The sequence below is a fragment of the Canis lupus genome, chromosome 17 (assembly GCF_048164855.1).
Source record: "Canis lupus baileyi chromosome 17, mCanLup2.hap1, whole genome shotgun sequence".
Classification (NCBI taxonomy): domain Eukaryota; kingdom Metazoa; phylum Chordata; class Mammalia; order Carnivora; family Canidae; genus Canis; species Canis lupus.
In genome coordinates, this window is record NC_132854.1 from 60,902,693 (window position 1) to 60,923,085 (window position 20,393).

Below are 20,393 nucleotides of genomic sequence, written 5' to 3' on the forward strand. Positions count from 1 at the left end.
CTCAAAAATACACATATAATTGGGAATTGGGGGTAGGCTCAAATGTTTTTCACAGAAGGGATTCCTAGTCAAGAAAATCTGAAGATCATTGCTATAAACAGAGAAGGTAGTTAAGTCCTAGAAGACAGGGGACTCTAAATAATCAAATCTATTTAAGGTGTTCAATATCCTACAGTACATATACAAATAACAATTTTTCACCTGCAAATACATAATCTATTCTGATAGGAATAGAACTTACCTCATCCTGGACTCCACTGGTAGTAGTCAGCTTGCTCCCATCAGTAATAGTAATAATTATTGCTGGCTCCAAGAAAAAAGGGTTTCGTCCCTAAATTCAAAAAACACATTAATCATATTAAGGTCTAGACATCAGCTTAATTTTTCTGAGTAAAAAGTCAATTCTTAGAATGTTGTATAAATTTACTTTTCTTGTTAATAAGTTTTATGCATAGTATATACCTTTTGTACATGAAAAAAAAGCTCAGAGAGAAACATATACTAAACAGAAGTTAACCTTAAACGAATGGGAGATTAGGTTAAAGGAAAAGGTAGACCTTTCACTTCTTTCTACATTTTTGTATTGTTTCAATTCTTGTGGTAAACATTTATATTTATATAACTAAAATTATTTAATTTTTTAATAGGGACCCTACAGTTCAATTCTAATAACTCTAATAATTTGGCATATCAGGATATTAAAAATTAAAAGAATATTTTTCTGGGAAACTTCTTAGAGAGAAAGGCAAAATAGTAGATGAACATTACAATGTATAATTTAGGCCTGTAATCAAAGTGTCTAACCAAGCGACTGGATATATGGATGGAAGAGCTCTAAAATCCGTTCCATGGGAACACTAGGGCTACTCTAAGCTTAGCAAAATTTAATGAGAGTCCAATATGAAAAATTAAAAAGGATAGTTAAAAGTATTCGGCAAGAGAAAGTACAAAAGCAACAGTAGCAGAGGCAATGGAAGACAGTGGCACAAAACCTTCACTCCTCCATAGGCAGGTAGGGTGAAATAGCTTCAGTAACTCCCATTCAAATCTCTGGCCAACTTACCTACTCTGAGTACTATGGTCAATTCTAAGGGACACATTTTGTGATGGGATCAGATAAACATAAGCTTCTTTTATTTATACATGGCTCTCACTTAAGATAGTAAACACATTCATTAAGCACACTCAAGACAAAATTAAGACCAAAGGGTCAAAGAGTTCAAGAGGGTAAACCTTGTGTTTGAAATCAAAGGTATCAAATTCTTTGCTACAAACACTGTTCAAGAAAGGATGGAATGAAGTTTTGCTGGATATGATGTAGAACAGCATATGGCAGATTTTAATGTGCATGTGAATCACTTGGAAATCTTGGTAAGATGCACGTTCTAAGTCAGCAGGTCTGGGATGAAGACTAAGATTTAACATTTCTCAAGAGATGGCAGTCTAGGAGATGCTAATGTCCACAGACCAGATTTGGAAGAGCAAGGATGTAGAAGGGTTATACGCAGGTAATACTCCATGGTTCAATAAACTTCCCTTACATGTGTGTAAGTCTCTATCGCTAGCATACTACAGCACATACTCCATTTATTTGTTAAATGCATTTACACTTTTCACATACACTAACTGTGATCACAACTAATCTTCATCAAGTGGGAGGAGAGACTGGATAGTTGAAAACTTCTTGATCAAGGTACACAACTTATAAGTGGCATACACATTTTTCAAACTGACGTCCAAGAAGAAACGATTCCAGATGTAGAAAGTGTCCTCTGGTCAAATTAAAATATGTTGGATGTAACCTCTAGATTTCAAATGCATAGTAACATCCAAATGTTACAGAAGACTTGCAGGGGTGAAAAAACCACTCATGAATTTACCTTCCCTCCTGCTCTGCAAGGTTCATAGTAAACGGACACAATGTGGAAAACATGACACAATATTGTATCACACCACTCACCCCCAACATAAACAGTAATTTCTATGCAGGTCTTCTCAGGCATCTGCAGACAACGCTCACTCGTCTCTGAGCTTCAACTGGCTCCCTCCCTCCTTTTTGCTGCCCACAACCCAACCAATTCCTAATCATTCTTTACATAGTCTTCTTCCATAAAGCCTTCCCCGATTAGTCTGCCCCTAAATAATTACTGTTCTGCCTCTTCAAATTCTAATAGTGGCAATTTTCAAACTCAAAGTACAGATACAGTAGAACATTTCTTTAAATAAAGTTGGATTTGGAGTGGTTTCATGGAGTACATTCTGCATACTACTGCCTACCGCATTTATCCTCCCTCCTCAAATTTGTTTTAAATATATGACGCACAACAATGTGAATATACACCTAACACTACCGAGTACACACAAAAATGGTTAAAATGGTAAATTGTTGTTTTAACTACGGTTCTTTAAAAATACAGCCTCTTGTATTGACTGCTATGGTTTTGAGTGTTTGAATCAACTGAAGGCCAAGTATAACATCCTATTTCTTCCTCAGCACTGGGCACTTAAATACTGATTCACCAACTGTGGTATAATACAAGCCTAAAACCTATCCAAGTTCACGGAACCATTTTAGAACTACTCAAACTTCAACAAGCTTCAAAAGAAATATAGGTATGTTACCTTTACCTCATTATAAATGATCACTGCCCTAACTTGACACGTAACAACTCATGAATTTGCTAGGATACAAGGATGCACTCTCTACCTGGCTCCTACAGCTGTCTGGGCTTCCACTGTCCATTTATTCATGCTTATCATTCAAATATTTACCGAGTGGCTACCATACATCAGGCATGGTGTTAGGTGTGTGATACACAATCTCCAATAACATTTAACAATAACTTTTTCTGGTCTCTACAAATACCACTGGAGATCAAAAATTGGCAAAGGGAGGTAAAAAAAAAAAAAAAAAAAAAAAAGACCAAGAAGTCCTAATATCTTCAGAACTATTGTATCTTGTTTCCACCCTTAAGCTAAAACTACTCTGGATGACTTGATGCCTTTCAAAATCAAATCAGTAAATCTCTTAAAGCCACCACAACATGGACCAAATACTTGCAACAGTGTTTTCTGTATCACCTCTACATTTTAACCTAATTCAAATTTTCTCCCAAGTTTTCTGAATCAAAGTATGACATCAATTCTTATTCCTATGTAAGCGCATTGAGAATTATCCTCCACAGGCCAGAAAGTCATATCTATAATTAGAACAATGATCTCTGATGTATTAGGAACTTTAGGGATGATGTTCACCCAAAAAGTAAAACATGCTTTTTTAATGACCATATATCCAAAAATCAAGTTAAAAGTTGTTAAAATTTAGCCAAGTCATGAGGTGCTAAAATTTAAGCTAAATTCGAACATTAAAATAAAAGTTACTTTTTCCTTGACAACAAGCTTTTAGTTGAAACTTTACTGGAGTCATACATAATACTTTACACAGAGGCTAAGCCTGAAATCACAAGAATAATCAGATACTTGATAATAACAATAAAGCAACTGTATTATCTCATTTACCTCTAAAAACCTGGTGAGGTAAAATATTCAGAGATTAAACAATATAATCCAAAATCACTCTTCTGGTAACTGGCACAGCGAGAACCTTATTCCAACTGCAAATATCATTGTCTTTCTACAGCATCTGAAAGTCCTTTTGGAAGCAACTAAATTCACTTAGATAATTCTGGAGTGTGAATATGGCACACACCAATCTGGAGTGTGCCATATTCACTCAACAATGTAACAATGATGTTACAATCAGTTTGGTTTTAATATACTATACTTGCACCAAAATTAACTACTATTCTTTCCTTGGTTTCCTGCTGTTTCATGATTTTTTTACCTATCAATTTTTCTATATATAAATCAATACACCTCCCTCCAACAAAAACACACTGAAAGAAAATGCAATATATAATCAACATTCACTTCTGGATACTAAGTAACTTCAGCCAACCTTCAGAGCATAAATATGAAAGAAGATAAAACAACATTAAGTTCTTTAAGGACTTTAAATATTGGAAAATTCTGATAGAGACTAAAGATAGAGAAAAGAAAAATATAACCATCCTCATTTCACCTATTTAATTATTTAACCATACCATGCTTAAGATCCCTTCTTCTCTGAGTTTAGTCAAAAAGCACACTAAGGGGATCCCTGGGTGGCGCAGCGGTTTGGCGCCTGCCTTTGGCCCAGGGCGCGATCCTGGAGACCCGGGATCGAATCCCACATTGGGCTCCCGGTGCATCGAGCCTGCTTCTCCCTCTGCCTGTCTCTCTCTCTCTCCCTCTCTCTGTGACTATCATAAATAAATAAATTTAAAAAAAAAAAAAAAAAAAAGCACACTAAGAAAGGCAACAGGAATATATTAAAAAAATAATAATAATAATAACACTAAGAAAAGTAATAGGATTCGTCATGATAAAAATTAGAATACAAAAGGATGTTTTTTATTTCAGAATAAATGTTAGAATTAGTATGTTTATTTAAGCATAAATTTCTAAATTGCCTGCAGAAAATGGACAATGTTGCTCCAACAAAGTTTTCTTACATTCAGTTTTACACTGCTCCTCCCCTGCCCTTGAGAGTGCACTTATTCTTGGCAGAAGCACAATACATAATTGGCGTCTTTCTCTCACATTTTTACCCAACAAATTAAAACAAATTTCTGATTGTTTACTAATATCACAAGATTACTTTTTTCATGTTTTACAAAAAATTTTAACATTTCAAAATTCTAAAAGTTGTGATTTAATCATTATAATGTCATTAGCTCTTTCATGCCAGTTTAATAATTCCCAAATGTATATATTTAAGAATAAATACTTTACATTTTTATTCTTAGCAAGTGTTTTCAAAGTCACTCAATTTGGGGATGTGACTGTCCATATTAGAATATCCCTCAAAATTCGTCTTGATCATAAAGTTATAAACAGCCTTTATCTTAGTTATAAAATCTCCAAAATAAAAATAATAATATTAAGCTCTGCTACGACAAAGGCAACCAGTAGAGGGACTAAAAGTTTACTTTTGCCATTAGCAGAATTAAAATCAGATGGTTCTCTCAGAGCTGTGACTCTTAGGCATAAATACATCTAAACATGTCTCTTGAGAATATGGTGCAAGCTACAATATTCTACCTCTAGAGCTATTTACTAATGGCAATCTTGTCATTTAGAAAACAGATTTTAAAGAAAACAAAACTGATTTGATGTTGGCCAAAAACCTCGGGTAAAATTTTTGCTAAAGGTAAAATAAAGCAAAAATGTTCAGTTCCATCAATTCATTATCATGGTGTTAAAGAAAACACCTAAATTAAGGTATAAGATCTCAATAAGAAATTTAAAGAATTAAAGTAGATCTTATCTATTAGAACCTATTTCATATTTGAAAAAAAAAAAGTTTTTGACAATTTTTAAATTTTCCCAAAAAACTTTTGAAAATATAAAAATAAGGCTAATTTTCCCCGAAATACAAACTAACCTGGTTCTCAGAATCAGAATTTCTACTTTTACCCAATTAATTTAAAATGTAGTAGGGGGAGAGGTACAGGAATTTTACCATACCCTTAACAGGTCTCAACTATTATCTTCTGAAGCAAAAGCAAGGCATCCCTGAGCATTCAGTCACACTTTCCGGGGCTCTGTAGTACGTAGTAGTACATCTACTACGTACTACTCTGTACGTCTCTGGGCTCGTTTTCCTTCAGTGCCACCATGCTCTACCGCGTTACCAGTCCTTGGAACAACCTCCTAAGAGCAGCCAGGTGCCTGGCAAAGCTACTTTTCCCATGGGCTAATGGGTCTACTGAAGGGAAAATGTGCACCCAGCCGGCCCTCCAGCTCTCCTGTGGGGGGTCTTCAGCTAACCCGCAGCCACTCCTGTCTAGTTATTCTGCCCTAAGCCAGAAAAGATACAAAAGAAGTCAACAAAAGTGGTATTAAGAGGTATCGCATCTTATACAACTAGGTCAAAAGCAAATCACCTAGCGAGACCATTGAAACCTTCCAGAAACAAGCCTGTGCTTTTTTACAACCTAAAACTTCCTTTCCAAGTTAAGTAACAGCAACAACAAGCAACTATGTTAAAAGGAAAGGGTTCCTCTGAGAAATAAGTCCTATATTAGAGTCAAGGTTCTCATGCATAACTGGACAAGTACTAAATAGGACTGCTGTTAAAAATGTTATAATCCTTTAGGTCTCCTATCTTTGTAAAATCTACATAAAAACATGAAGCGGGCATTATCTATCCTATTCTCCTCTATTACCATATCTAATAAAGAGATAACAATATATGTACCTCTAAAATATGACAAACCAATTCATTTTCATTTAGAAATTTTGATACTCTATATAATGTGAGAACCCAGATTCTATAAAGAAAATATAAAAACATTAAGGATAATATTCATCTATGTTAAGCTTCTTTCTAAAAGAAAAGTATCTTAAGATGCAATTCAAATCCAAAGACTTATCAGTCACAATACTAACAACACAATTATCTACATACAACTGAGAAAAGAAGCTTTCAATACATACCTCGTAACACAAGTCAACTAGCATAAATTACATTCTTCAAAGAGTTCAGTATTGCTCAACTTTAGACAACTGCATACCACAACCAGAATTTTTTCATTATCTGCTTATTACCTATACTAATATTTATATACTTAATTTTTTTTAACATTTTTTAAAAAGATTTATTTATTTATTTATTCAGAGAGAGCGAAAGAGAGGCAGAGACACAGGCAGAGAGAGAAGCAGGCTCCATGCAGGGAGCCCGACGTGGGACTCGATCCTAGGTCTCCAGGATCACACCCCGGACTGCAGGCGGCACTAAACCGCTGCGCCACCGGGGCTGCCCTATACTTAATATTTTTAAGTCAGTTTCACTTTTTTATTTTTGCCTCACTATAGCAAAAAAATCTATGAAATTATACTTTTGGTGTGCTAATTATATCTTCCATTCAATAATTCATTGTCATTAATACAGTTTAGCTTATTTTAAAGGGTAAGGAAGTTTATTTTATTACTGAGATGAATATATAATTGGTTAATTAAACATTCCAAACAAAATATAAGAATTATTTAAGTCAATAAAGGCCTGACAGCTCACACTTAAATCAATATTCCAAGGCCAGAATTTTAACCTTTATAATTCATGAAGATTATTACTTTTATAGTTACTATCTCAACTGGTATGGCATAATAGAATCTTTTGGTGAAAAAAGTCTAAGATACTCATCTTAGGAAATTAGTCCTTTAAAAATAGTATCTTTAAATATATAGGAAAGATCTCTGAAAGATACATAACAAACTGATTATGTAATTGTTGGTTGCCTCTGAAGAACAGATAAATTTCTGTGATACTTGAACTTTTTAACCATGTGCATTTATTACATATTCAAAACAAATACTCCTCAAAATTAAAATGTGCTTACTATCCAAAAAAAAAAAAAAAAAAAACTTTAAAAATCTGCTACTATATAAAAACCTAGCATCTTAGGTCTATAACTATATAAAAATTAGTTAAAACTCCACATTAAAAGATATGTATTTTTAGTTTCAAGTAATTCCAATTGGCACACACAATACAATTGTGTACCAATACAGTTCCTTTATCTAACCATATAATTCCTTATGTTAAAAATATTAACAGCATTAAAAACAGATGGAATAAGACTTCGGCAAAAGTAGAAGGGATACCCCATACATTTATTTTAATATAATGAGTAAGGAGCAATATTGCTGTAATTTGTTTAAAACAATAAACCAAATAATAATCATGTTAAGAAATACTATAAGAACTGAAAAAAAGCATGACTTTATGAAAAAAATTAACATTAAGGAAACTCAGTAACATGTAGGGCTAAGAATTACTGCATCAAAAGCAATATAAATTCAACATATTTGAGATATTAACTAATAATTTTACAGAATTTGAGCTTTACATTTGAACAAGAGTCTAAAGTTTGAATAAGAGTATTCTAACAAACAAATCATTGGTTTTGGCAATCTCTGTCCCTCATGAATAAATAAATAAAATTTTTTTAAAAAGTAATAGCATAGTGCTTATGCTGGCATATTTCGGAAGTACAATCTTACGAAATACTAACACTGGGAATAAAGAACCTAATATACCCATTATATGAAATGGACTGGGTAATAATAATTTGGCAAAAACTTATTCTAGCAAAGCATGTAATAGTAAACATGTTGCAAACACGGCAAAGTAAAAAGAAATAAAAACCAAGATGAAAACGTATTTTCAAAGACAGATGAAGTTATATAACAATAATGCTAAAAATTAATTTGACCTCCATAAATCACACCGATCTACCTATACCATTTAGACTAATAATCTCCTTGGGGTGTTGATTACCACGAAATCTACAGATAGTACCTTTACAAAAGTCTGGATAAATCATATCTTTAACCAATAGGGCTACTTCCTTCTGAACATCTACACACATGGTCTCAAGAGAATCATTCACACACACACAATAGCCCTCCTACAAACAAGATGGACTTCAACCACAGCATTCTACATAAGTATCTCCATGAGTACTACTGAAAATGAAGACAAACGGCCTAATAAATGTTTCATGTCAGTAAAGTTAGCAATAAAGCATTAAATTTAATAAAGAAAAAATTTCGTGATAAGCACTTGGAAAATCTGACGGTCTATTTTTTCCCATGTGCTATAGCTGAAGGCCAACTTGAAAATAATTTAATTGGATAAATCATAATTTGAGATTAGTTTTAAGGGGCCTGGCTTTGTAAAAAATAAAAATGTGATTTTCTAGAAACCCATTCTTCCTAGATTCTGAGTCAACATTACTAGCATTTATTGATGCTCAGGCTAAGCCCATTCTCAAGTGTTTAGACATCTTAAATTTTCAAAATAAATGATATTTTTAGGAAACAAAATACTAATCCCATAATTTTTGGGCATCCTGCCCCCCAAAAAAAAAAAAATGTTTTTTTATAAGCCCTTCTAACTACACATACAAATCCACTAAGGTTTTATCTTAGAAATTAACCTCATGAAAAAGCAGATGCCATGTATGGATGACCTGATACATGTTTTTGATAGTTGCTATAAACTCCTTAAAATGGAAACTCTAAGAATAACCTTTTTTTATTAAAGATTTACATTCAATATAATGTTGTTGGGGATGAGACATTGTTTACTCTGGATTAACAATAAAACTGACATATAGAGAGACCTTTTACTCTATTTCTGACTTAGGCCCAATTTTCTGAATATAATTTCTTGGGGTTTTTTTTTTTTTTCCTAACTTATGTTTTGAGAAATGGATTGGCAACTAAAACTGTACAACAAAAATTCAAAATTTTACATTAGTTGTTACCTGCTAAAGTACATAAATGACCGGGAAATATCACAACTCAAGCATTACCAGAGGCAACAAAGACATCATTTTGCTTATTCCTGAGAATTCAAAAGTACTGTACAGCCTGTCATCATCTTGCAGATGGAGCCTTTGTAACATCATTCACTGGGGTTTGCAGCCTAACCTTTCACAGAAGACAGCATACTCCATCATCTTCAATCCCTGTCATTAAAAATAATCTATTGTTTTTTATAATAATAATCTATTTCAGAATAATTGCTGGAATGCTTTCACTGTTCAAACTCCAAAACAACCAGAAGACTTTGTTGATGTTTCCTAATATCTAACTACGTTCACTAGCTTTAAGACAAAGGGAAAGTTTTCTTTTAACGTGGCAACATCAATACTGGCATTTACTAGTTACAAAGTACGTTACCAATAGCTAATGCTACAATTTCTTTTTCTCACATACTCAGAACTGTTTTCATTTCTGTGAAAATGATGTAACCCTTCCAAGGACCTTTACCATGAATCCCTCAGCTTATCTAGGCAAAACTAATGGATGGAAAATGTTAAAATGCCATACCCTTTTAAGGCACAGATTTAAAAAGAGTGCGTAGGAACTAGAATAAATCTTGGTAAGACATCACTAGGCTGATAATAAATTTGTCCCTTGGTTACAACTAATCCTCTTAATTTTAAGATTCTTAAGTTAAAATATTTTTATGTGCCACTCTCACTACACCAATAATCAAATTTCAAATCACGTTATTTCAAATCACATATTCTCTAAAAAAGAACTATTATATCACAATAAAAAAAAAAAAAAACTCCTTCCTAGGTTTATCCTGATTTTCCCACATAAATCTACATTACAATAAAAGGGATCATACATTTCACATTTGACCTTCTGCACAAGAACAACCCCTTCCAATGCCTATCCCAACCATTACCAACTTGAACTCTAAAATACAGAGCCCTAAAAGTGGACTCATCTAAATTTCCTCAAAGACTAAAACCTTCTTGCTTTGCAAACTAAAATCTGTCTGGTTTATTAAATTACTCATGTTACCAAACAGGTTTAAACATGAAATAGAGATTTTATTTTGGGGGTGTCTGGGTAGCAGTTGGTCAAGCATCCAACTCTTAGTTTCAGCGAAGGTCATATTATCATGGTCATGAGATCTAGCCCCAATTCAGGCATCACTCCCAGCTTGGAGCCCGCTGGAGATTCTCTCTCCCTCTGCCCCTCCCACTCATGTTCTCTCTAAATAAGTCTAAAAAAGGAAAAGAAAGAAAGAAAGAAAAAGAGAGAAAGAGAGGGAGAGAGAGGGAGGGAGGGAGGGGAAAGGAAAGGAAAGGGAAGGGAAGGGAAGGGAAGGGAAGGGAAGGGAAGGGAAGGGAAGGGAAGGGAAGGGAAGGGAAGGGAAGGGAAGGGAAGGGAAGGGAAGGGAAGGGAAAGAAAGAAAGAGAGGGAAGGAAGGAAGGGAGGGAAGAGAGAAAGAAAAGTAAAGTAAGAAAGAGAAAGAAAGAAAGAAGAAAGAAAGAAAGAAAGAAAGAAAGAAAGAAAGAAAGAAAGAAAGAAAGAAAGAAAGAAAGAAAGAAAGAAAGAGAAAGAGAGAGAGAGAGGGAGGGAGGGAGGGAGGGAGGGAGGGAGGGAGGAAGGAAGGAAGGAAGGAAGGAAGGAAGGAAGGAAGGAAGGAGAGAAAATACATTTTGGAGAAAAAACTTATTAACACCAAGGGGAAAGTATTTTTGGAGCCATCTATGGAGCTTCAATTCAAAGTCGAAACCATCATGTTCCTTATGGCACAAAATTTTACGTTAGCTAGAACTACTGGATAGCTAATTCTAGCTTCTTATACCGGATATATGGTGGATTATAGAACTTTTCTCAAAGGTTTCAGATAAGAAAGCTTTCTTTTATCCTGTTAAGTGTTTAATATAACATTGGAGATGACAAAAATCATCATCTGAGTTTCTACCATGTGCCAAACAGGCATTTTGCTAGATGATTAACAAATATTTCTAGTTCTTACAAAAATTCTCAAAATTGGGCTGCCTGGGTGGCTCAGCAGTTTAGCACCGCCTTCAGCCCAGGGCGTGATCCTGGAGACCCGGGATCGAGTCCCATGTCAGGCTTCCTGCATGGAGACTGCTTCTCCCTCTTCCTGTGTCTCTCATGAATAAATAAATATTTTTTAAAAATTCTCAAAATTGCTATTATCATTATTTTGTTGGATAAGAAATCTGAAGCTCTGGGATGCCTGGGTGGCTCAATGGGTGAGCATCTGCCTTGGACTCAGGTCCTGGGATTGAGTCCCACATCGGGCTCCCCACAGGGAGCGCCTGCTTCTCCCTCTGCCTGTGTTTCTGCTCCTCTCTCTCCATCTCTCATGAATAAATAAAATCTTTAAAGAAAAAAAAAAATCTGAAGCTCAGCAAGGTTAAGAAGACTTCTCAATACAACCTAAGCTAGTAAGTGGCAGAGCCAGGCAAAGCCAGTTCTAGTGGTTCTTTCTGCATCACCATACTGCTTGCTCTGAAAAAAGCTGGATAAAATACTCTTATGTGCCCACAATTCCAATTTTTAAAATTTTAAAATTCAAATAAAAAGAAATTCACCAAAATGGTAATAAGTGTTATAATAAATTATGCTGTGTATCATTTAATCTTCATCTTCATCCTGCAGCACAGATCCTTTCATCTCATTTTCTTAATGGGGAAACTGAGGGCAGAGAGGTTACATGAAACTCATGGGTAGAGCAGGAACTGATAGAATCAGACTTTTCTGAATCTTAAAACATAATGTTTAGAGGTTTTCAAAATTATCTTACCTCAAAGAAACATGATGGTTAACTAATTATAAATCTTACAAACTAGGTAAAAAAAACTCTGATACGCTAGCTGGCATACTACACTGGAAAAGCCAACTAATCAACTTATTAGGTTAATAAGCTCTGTATGAACCAAATATATCAGAAACTACTAAGCTATGATACACAAAAATCAAAAAATGCCATTAAGTATATACATACATTAGTACCTAGGCTTTAAAGTAATAGTGGTATAAAATCCTGTCCACTATCCTTCACACTTGTATTCTTACTTCTTTCCAAACAGGGAAGTAGGGTGAAAATCCAACTGCATGTAACAGTATTTTCATACAGTGTTACAAGTAAAGTTAAACATTAACAAACTGACAAAATGAAATGCCTCATTTTCACAGAGAAATTGAAAGCATATTCCATTACAGAACTACAGACATACCCCCAAAAAAGGATTCAGATCTACCATTATGCTTTTAAATAAAATTTGTTCTTAAATAACATATAAGTTACTAGTAAAATCTGCATAATTATTCCATAACCAATTATAAGCTTTTAAAATACGTTCCTAGTGTGAAGACATTAAGCACTTTAAACCTTTCTTGCCTTTACTTTCTTCATGAATAAAATGAGGAAGAGTAAACTTCTAACATGACTTGTAATTCTAAAGTCCCACAAAATAATAGTCACAATAAAATACACACAAAAGACCAATGAAAATTTTTGTCTGTAGATGCAATAATTCAATTTTGTTCTCAAAAGTCTATATAAAAATTCACTAAGCTTCAGACTTAGGATTTGTGCATCTAACTTATACCTCAATAAAAAGGTTGGGACAAGAAGAATCTTGGAATAAAGACAAACTAAAACAGAAACAAAAAAAAGCTTCAGTATTTTGTTATGGTCTGGGACCATGTGTAAATTATAATAAGGCTTGACAAAAATTAAGTTTATATAAGGACAATACTTTTTTTTAATGAAAGGAAACAGGACTGTTATATGTGGGCACTGATCAAACAAAAAAAAGCCCATCAAGATGATCTGACACAGAGATTAAAAACTTGAGTGATACTGGCTAAAAGTCATTTTAAAATTTTTAAGAAAATTTCAAGTTATAAAATATTGCACAATCTCTTTGGAGAAATCTATGACATGAACATGGCTAAACAATCCTTTCACTAATACTCACTACAATTCTAAATCAACTTAAAATATTTGAGTAAGTGGAATTCTTTCAAATACTACATTTGTTCCTGGCCTTTTAATTTCCAGTTGTACATAATTTAATATATAATTATTAACATTCTTTTTTGCATGAGGGAAAATAAGTTCTCTTTGAAGAAGTAAAACCTATTATTTTTTGCCTTTCATTACTTATGATTTCTTTTCAGTAATTTGTAATTAAGAATGTAATAATGTCCTTTGGATATTCTTTTTCATTTTCTTTTGAAAGATCATGACACAGTAGTTTTTTGATCATTTAGAAAACAGACTTGGAGTATAAAATTATGAAGAAAAATGATGGCACATGTTTTCAAAGAAAATAAAATCTGGGTCTTAAAATTTTTCACTTATGTTACCACCTTTAAAACGCATGCTTGGGATCCCGGGGTGGCGTAGCGGTTTAGTGCCTGCCTTTGGCCCGGGGCGCGATCCTGGAGACCCGGGATCGAATCCCACATCAGGCTCCCGGTGCATGGAGCCTGCTTCTCCCTCTGCCTGTGTCTCTGCCTCTCTCTCTCTCTCTCTCACTGTGTGCCTATCATAAATAAATAAAAATTTTAAAAAAATAAAAAAATAAATAAAACGCATGCTTGATAGGAAATAAGTCATATCCACTTTACGCTTTGAGCTCATCAAACCTTCTCATTAAAATATCCCCTACACCCAATAGATGTGCTCCTCAAAGATCCCTTGCAAACAAACTTGTGTAAATCTCATCTTAAACGCACTAGGGGGAGGCTCTCCATTTGAAAGCATCCCAAAACGTGTTTCTGTCTAGTGTGTGTAAAGGTTCCTTCTCTAACACCTGTATTCCTGCAAAGAGTAACTTTCCAACTTATCTGAACCTTACATCTAGTTGTCATTTAATGCATTTTTAAAAAACACTTATCTCTATACTTTGCCATATTTATCAATTGCCATTAAGACAACTCTGGCCCAGTACTTACTTTTCACACTGCTTCATCTTGGAAGCAATATAAAACCCAAGGGAAAAAAACAAACACTTATGCTGTAAGATTTCAAAGCACGTAATAAAAATCCGCTTTAAAAAAAATCTCAGAATTCTTATAATTTCACATTTAAAGCAGAAAAATAATTTTAAAACTAGAGGTAAATAACCTAGTGAAGGAAAAAGTATACTTTGTATCTCCTCTGCACATCATAATTTTGAAAGTATATTTTAATATACCATTCCATTTAAACCTCCAATTCTGTAACAAGAGTACAATGGCTTCATTATTAGCAATGAGGAATATGAAGAAGCAGAGGCACAGAGTGGTCAAGTGACTACCCAATGTTATACAGTAATTTAATAACAAGGTCAGACCTGGGATTCCAATTTCACATTTCTAGCTATCGTGCTTCTTTTACACAGTTAAATAAAGATGGAGAAAAAAGCTTTTAAGCAAGTTTGACCATAGAGTCCTCTATCTGCCAATAAGAATTATTATTGCCCAATAAAAATTACTGAAGATAATTTTAAGAGGTTTCTGAGTTCAAGGACTGGCCAAGGCCTTTCAGTGGGGAAAGCAGTCTCTTCAACAAATGGTGCTTAGGAATACTAGATGTCCACCGGCAAGAAAATCAAGTTGGACCCTGATCATAGTCCATATGCAAAAATTAATTCAAAGTGGATTAAAGACTTAAAAATGTAAAATAAACTAAAACTCATAAAAGGAAATAGAAGGGAAAAGAAAGCCTCAATGACATTGGGTTTGGCCATTTCTTGGATAGGACAACAAAAGCACAGGCAACAGAAGAAAAAATAAACCAGACTACATCAATAATGAAAACTTCTGTCATCAAAAGACACAATCAAGAATAAAAAAGCAACCCAAGAAAAGGGAAAAAAATATGCAAATCACTTATCTGGTAAGGGGTCAATATCCAAAATACTTGAGCAACTCCTACAACTTAAAAACAAAAATCAAATAACTCAATTAAAAAAAAAATGAGCAAAGCACTTAAGTAGACAAATGGCCAAACAGCATTAAGAATGGATGCTCAATATAAATAATTAGACAAATGCAAATAAACCAGTGAGATATCACCTCACACCCATTATGTCGGCCAATATCAGGAAAACAAGAAAACAGCGTTGACAAGGATGTGGAGAAACTGAAATTCTTGTGTACTGTTAGTGGGAACATAAAACAGTGCAATCGCTACGGAAAATAGGAATGTCTCAAAAATTTAAAATCACATGATCCAGCAATTCCACTTCAGGGTATATATTCAAAAGAATTGAAAGCAAGATCTCAAAGTGACATTTGCATACCATGTTCATGGCAGCAGTATTCACAATAGCCAAGAGATAAAAGCAACCCAAGTGTCCGTTATGGTTGAACAGATATGCAAAATGTGGTATATACGTAGAATGGAATACTATTCGGCCTTAAAAGGGAATGAAATCCTGGCATAAGCTAACACAGGAATTAATGGTGAAGACATTTATGTTAAGTGAAATAAGCCAGTCACAGAAAGACAAACACTGTAGGATTCCACTTAGGCGAGATTATCTCTAGACTACTCAAATTTGTAGATTAAAAAACAGAATGGGGATCCCTGGGTGGCGCAGCGGTTTGGCGCCTGCCTTTGGCCCAGGGCGCGATCCTGGAGTCCCGGGATCGAATCCCACGTCGGGCTCCCGGTGCATGGAGCCTGCTTCTCCCTCTGCCTGTGTCTCTGCCTCTCTCTCTCTCTCTCTGTGACTATCATAAATAAATAAAAAAAAATTTTTAAAAAATAAAAAATAAAAAATAAAAAATAAAAAACAGAATGGTGGTTGCCAGGGGCCAGGAGAGGAAAAAATGAGGTATGCTTTGTGGTTAAAGTTTCAGATACGAAAAAGTTTTAGAGATTGGCTGCAAAAACGATGTGAATGCTACACCAAATTGTACACTTAGTAATGGCTAAGACCGGGGGGGAGGGGGGGGGTGGGGCACCTGCCTGGCTCAGTTGGAAGACCATGTGATTCTTAATCTCTGGGTTGTGAGTTCAAGCCCCACATTGGGGCTTGAAAAAAACCCAAATGTTTAAGGTGGTAAATTTGATATTATGTATTCTTTAGGACAATTTAAAAATTAGGGGGAAAAAAGTTCAGGGACTTAATAAAAAATTTGCAAAATACCATTCACCATTGTTTCCAGTTCATATTCAGCACAGTATGTTTAAATATAATAATCTTTCTTTTGAAAAGATGCTGATAGGTCAATAAATACAAAACTACTGTTAATACATTCATTGATAGCCTAAGGGAAACAAAAAACCCCAAAGAGGAATCAAGTTTTCAGCACTTTACCTGCCTACATTAAAAGAAAAGTAAAAAGCCTGTATTCTTTACCACCTGAGTACTAAACAGATACTGCTAGGGTCAAAGGAACAAAGTAACTTTATTAAAACTCTACCTAAACTTGCTAAATTCACAAATACTTCCTCATGCTTAAGAATAAAGCTGGTTAAAAGTATCCCGCCCCCCCAAAAAAAAATTATTCCTAAGATTCATTCAATTTGATCTTATCTTAAAAGCCAGTATTTTTTAATGAGGTAAAACTTAGCATTGAAAATCCTTAATTAGATACATATTCTATCTCCTTTTAAAGTATGCTCAAGGATTGTCTTCATCAAGGGCTCAGGGTGGCAGGTTAGGTACTGTTCTAAGTCTTGTACAATTTAATCAATAGTAGATTGTAGGAAAAAAATAGTAGATTGAATAGTCGAAGTATGGATCAGCTTGGTGACAAAAAAATAACGAATTGCAGGCCAGAGTAATACTTAGCAGCTAAATCTAACCAGAACCTACCTTTAAAAAAAGAGGGGAGGGGAGGGATAATGTTGAAAACACTGACACAAAACAATTTGGGAAAATATGCAAAATAAATCAAACTACATATATAATTTTAATCAGACCTCTAAAACGTTATACATATCCTTACTTTAAATGTTAAGGCTGGTTATTTTCATTGGTTCTCAAAAGATGAGCATTATTTGAAACCATGGTGAACACATGTGAAAAATACATCTGTCACATTTTGCTGCTGCGATAATGCAATTTAATGAGGTGTTGCTATAATTTCTAAAGAAAAGATTAACTAGAAGCTACACTGTTCCTTGACTGTAGAAATATCAGCAAATAGTACTGATTATCAAAATTAAATATTTAGAAAGATTTCTATACACAAGGAAGTTTTTACAGGGATGTCCAAAGTGCTTGAAGAAAACATTCACCAAGAATCACCTTTTCTCTGCTACTGTAACCTTACAGATGCCCTGCAAGTTCTATTAATATCCTGATTACTACTACCTCAAAGGTGTTTTATTTTAGGTGTAGTAACTAAATTAACACATGCAATATGGACATAAATACTCTTGGGGGGATCCCTGGGTGGCACAGCGGTTTAGCGCCTGCCTTTGGCCCACGACACGATCCTGGAGACCCGGGATCGAATCCCACGTCGGGCTCCCGGTGCGTGGAGCCTGCTTCTCCCTCTGCCTGTGTCTCTGCCCTTCTCTCTCTCTCTCTCTCAATCTGTGTGTGTGTGTGACTATCATAAATAAATTTAAAAATTTTTAAAAAATACTCTTGGGATCAGTTACAGAAAGTCACATATGCGTATGTACGTTGGGGGAGTAAGGATGGGGGTATCTATATAAACATATGCGCACACATTTAGATATTTAAGAAAATTATTTGGAAACCTCTCTAAATGTTTTCAGATGCTCTACAGGAATATGCTGTCCTTTTCATCCAGCTCACCTTTTCTCATTTCCTTCAGTGATCAAAGTTATAATACAAGTATTTAGTACTGTGGACTCTACAGATCCTTGCATAGAGTATGAAAGGGGAAGTATTTATGTAAAAACACTGAGGTTACAGAATAGAGGCATTCCACAGAAAACAGGCAAACACAAAGTACTCTTAGAGAGAAAACACGTGAACTATATTTAGTATTAAATATTTCAGACATCCAAAATACCTGATAATCTATCCTTTTTTGAATAGGAAGTGTATGATATTTAAATGAGCAAGATAGTCCTATGACAAAAAAAAAAATCTCTCTGGGAAGATGTTTTCTTCTAATTAAATGCTTTACTCAATCATTTTCATTTGAAAATTGTGGCTTCCTCAATTATTTTAATGCTAGTGTCATTTTTATGAGCCGATTCAGGACCTTAGCACTAATATTACTCCATGCATCCTTGCTTATTCATCAAAATAACTGAGCATTATCCCTCCCCCTCCTTGAATTAATAAATCCTAACATGCAAAAACATGTTAATCCCCAGGCTCTTCTGTTGGTCAAAGTGGTAACAGCACAGCAGGACCACCTTCAACCTCAAACGTTTTGTAAGCTTTACACACAAGCACTTAAGTATTCTCTGGTGGAAGATGGCAACTGGGAAAAGGAAAACACAGGTTTAATTTACAAATGTCTTCAAGCCTTTCCATGAAAATCAGCTTTTCTAAGGAAGCACTCTAAGACATTTTTAATAGGTGGTAAGAGGTAAATGCGTGTAAATGCCTTGCCCACTTGGGTGACGCAGAGAAACAGGAAACTAATAGTTCTTCTATACACTGACAACCTGATAACCAAATAAGAACCAAATAATGGCAAGTTTTAAATCTGTCTTTGAACTCAAAGATGTTTAGATCTAAACCTTAACCAACAAGCCTGTATAGCACTGCATGTAACAAAGGACTATAAAAGGAAAAGAAATCCGGTTTATAGGAACAAACTGAAGAGTTCATGACACACCTACCTAAATTACTACAAATGTTGCGAAATTAAAGAGAAGAAAAACATAAAGATTAATATGCTAAGAAAATAAACACTTACTGAATTAAACAACGGAGGTACAATTCAGTAGAAATAGAACAAAGTGAAACTGAATTGCACATATACTTTAAAGGCTATAGGATTATATGCAAACATTTCCAAAAATGTTTAGGCGCCGAGTAGTAGGTAACTAAGCACTGACATTTGTAAAAGAAGGTAGTAAGCACTAACATTTGTAAAAGAAGTAACAATTCTGCTTCTTTCTATATAATGCAACAAAAAGTCCTAGTCACAGGAAGATTTGTCAAACTCCTGAAGATTGTGGTTCATGGAGCTTGGGAAAAGAACAAAATGTATTCCTAAATGTATCATTGTGGTAAATAGTGCTTCTGCACAACCTAAGTATCGAACTTGAGGTCAATATTCTCTTGTTATGTGTGACATTACTCATTCATCAGTATCTTTTCTCCTCCCCGCCAGCAATCTCAAAAGTTATAATGGACCACCACCTTGCATTATTTCCTAGTGAACCATAATGGGGGTGGGGGTGGGGGTGGAGGGGCAGAGAGGATAAAGAGAATTCAAGCCGTCTCTTTTCCAAAAGTCTGGAGTTCAAAAATAATAACCACCTCTGGACCTGCGATCTAATTCAGAAATGAATTTATAATTTTTTCTGCATAGTCGCTTACTGCAGTTGCTTCAACAGCTGAGACACCTTAACGTACTCAGCTATCTGCCGTCCAATGAAAATCTTCTTACCTTTCAGAATAGCTATAAAACACGGTGGTTAAAATAAACCCTGGTAAGACAAACAGGAAAGTTTCCACTGACGTTTTCAGTAATACAGAAATGAAGACCACTAATCAACTAGTGTCTGTCAGTCAGTGCCGTCGCTGCACAGGCGTCTGTGGGTAGAGCATCCCAGAAACTGAGCGTGGTCAGGGTGTTTTCTTTTAAAACCTGAGTGAGCCTTACTTACGGGATCAAAAGCAAATTCGTGTCAACTGTATGGCACAAAACTCAGGCTCTAATTGGGAATACAAATACATTTTCGGGGGGGGACGGTCAGAAAGAAAAAAAAAAAGCAACGAGGGCTTTAAGACCATAGACAGCATGGTCGGTTTCACTTTTGCACTTGTGCACATTGTCCTTTAACCCGAAACGTTTCCTACTTGTATTTCGCGTTATATACGTTTCAGACTTGACTG

General features: G+C 34.8%; 1 protein-coding gene across 2 annotated transcripts in view; it reads right to left on the reverse strand.

Moving 5' to 3' along the window:
* INTS6 (integrator complex subunit 6) overlaps positions 1-20,393 on the reverse strand; it is a 90,765-nt gene that overhangs the window by 68,625 nt on the left and 1,747 nt on the right. For both annotated transcript variants that reach the window (XM_072783230.1, XM_072783229.1), the window contains one exon: positions 242-331. In XM_072783230.1, the coding sequence (XP_072639331.1) occupies positions 242-331 (90 nt within the window). The remainder of the gene's footprint in view (positions 1-241; positions 332-20,393) is intronic.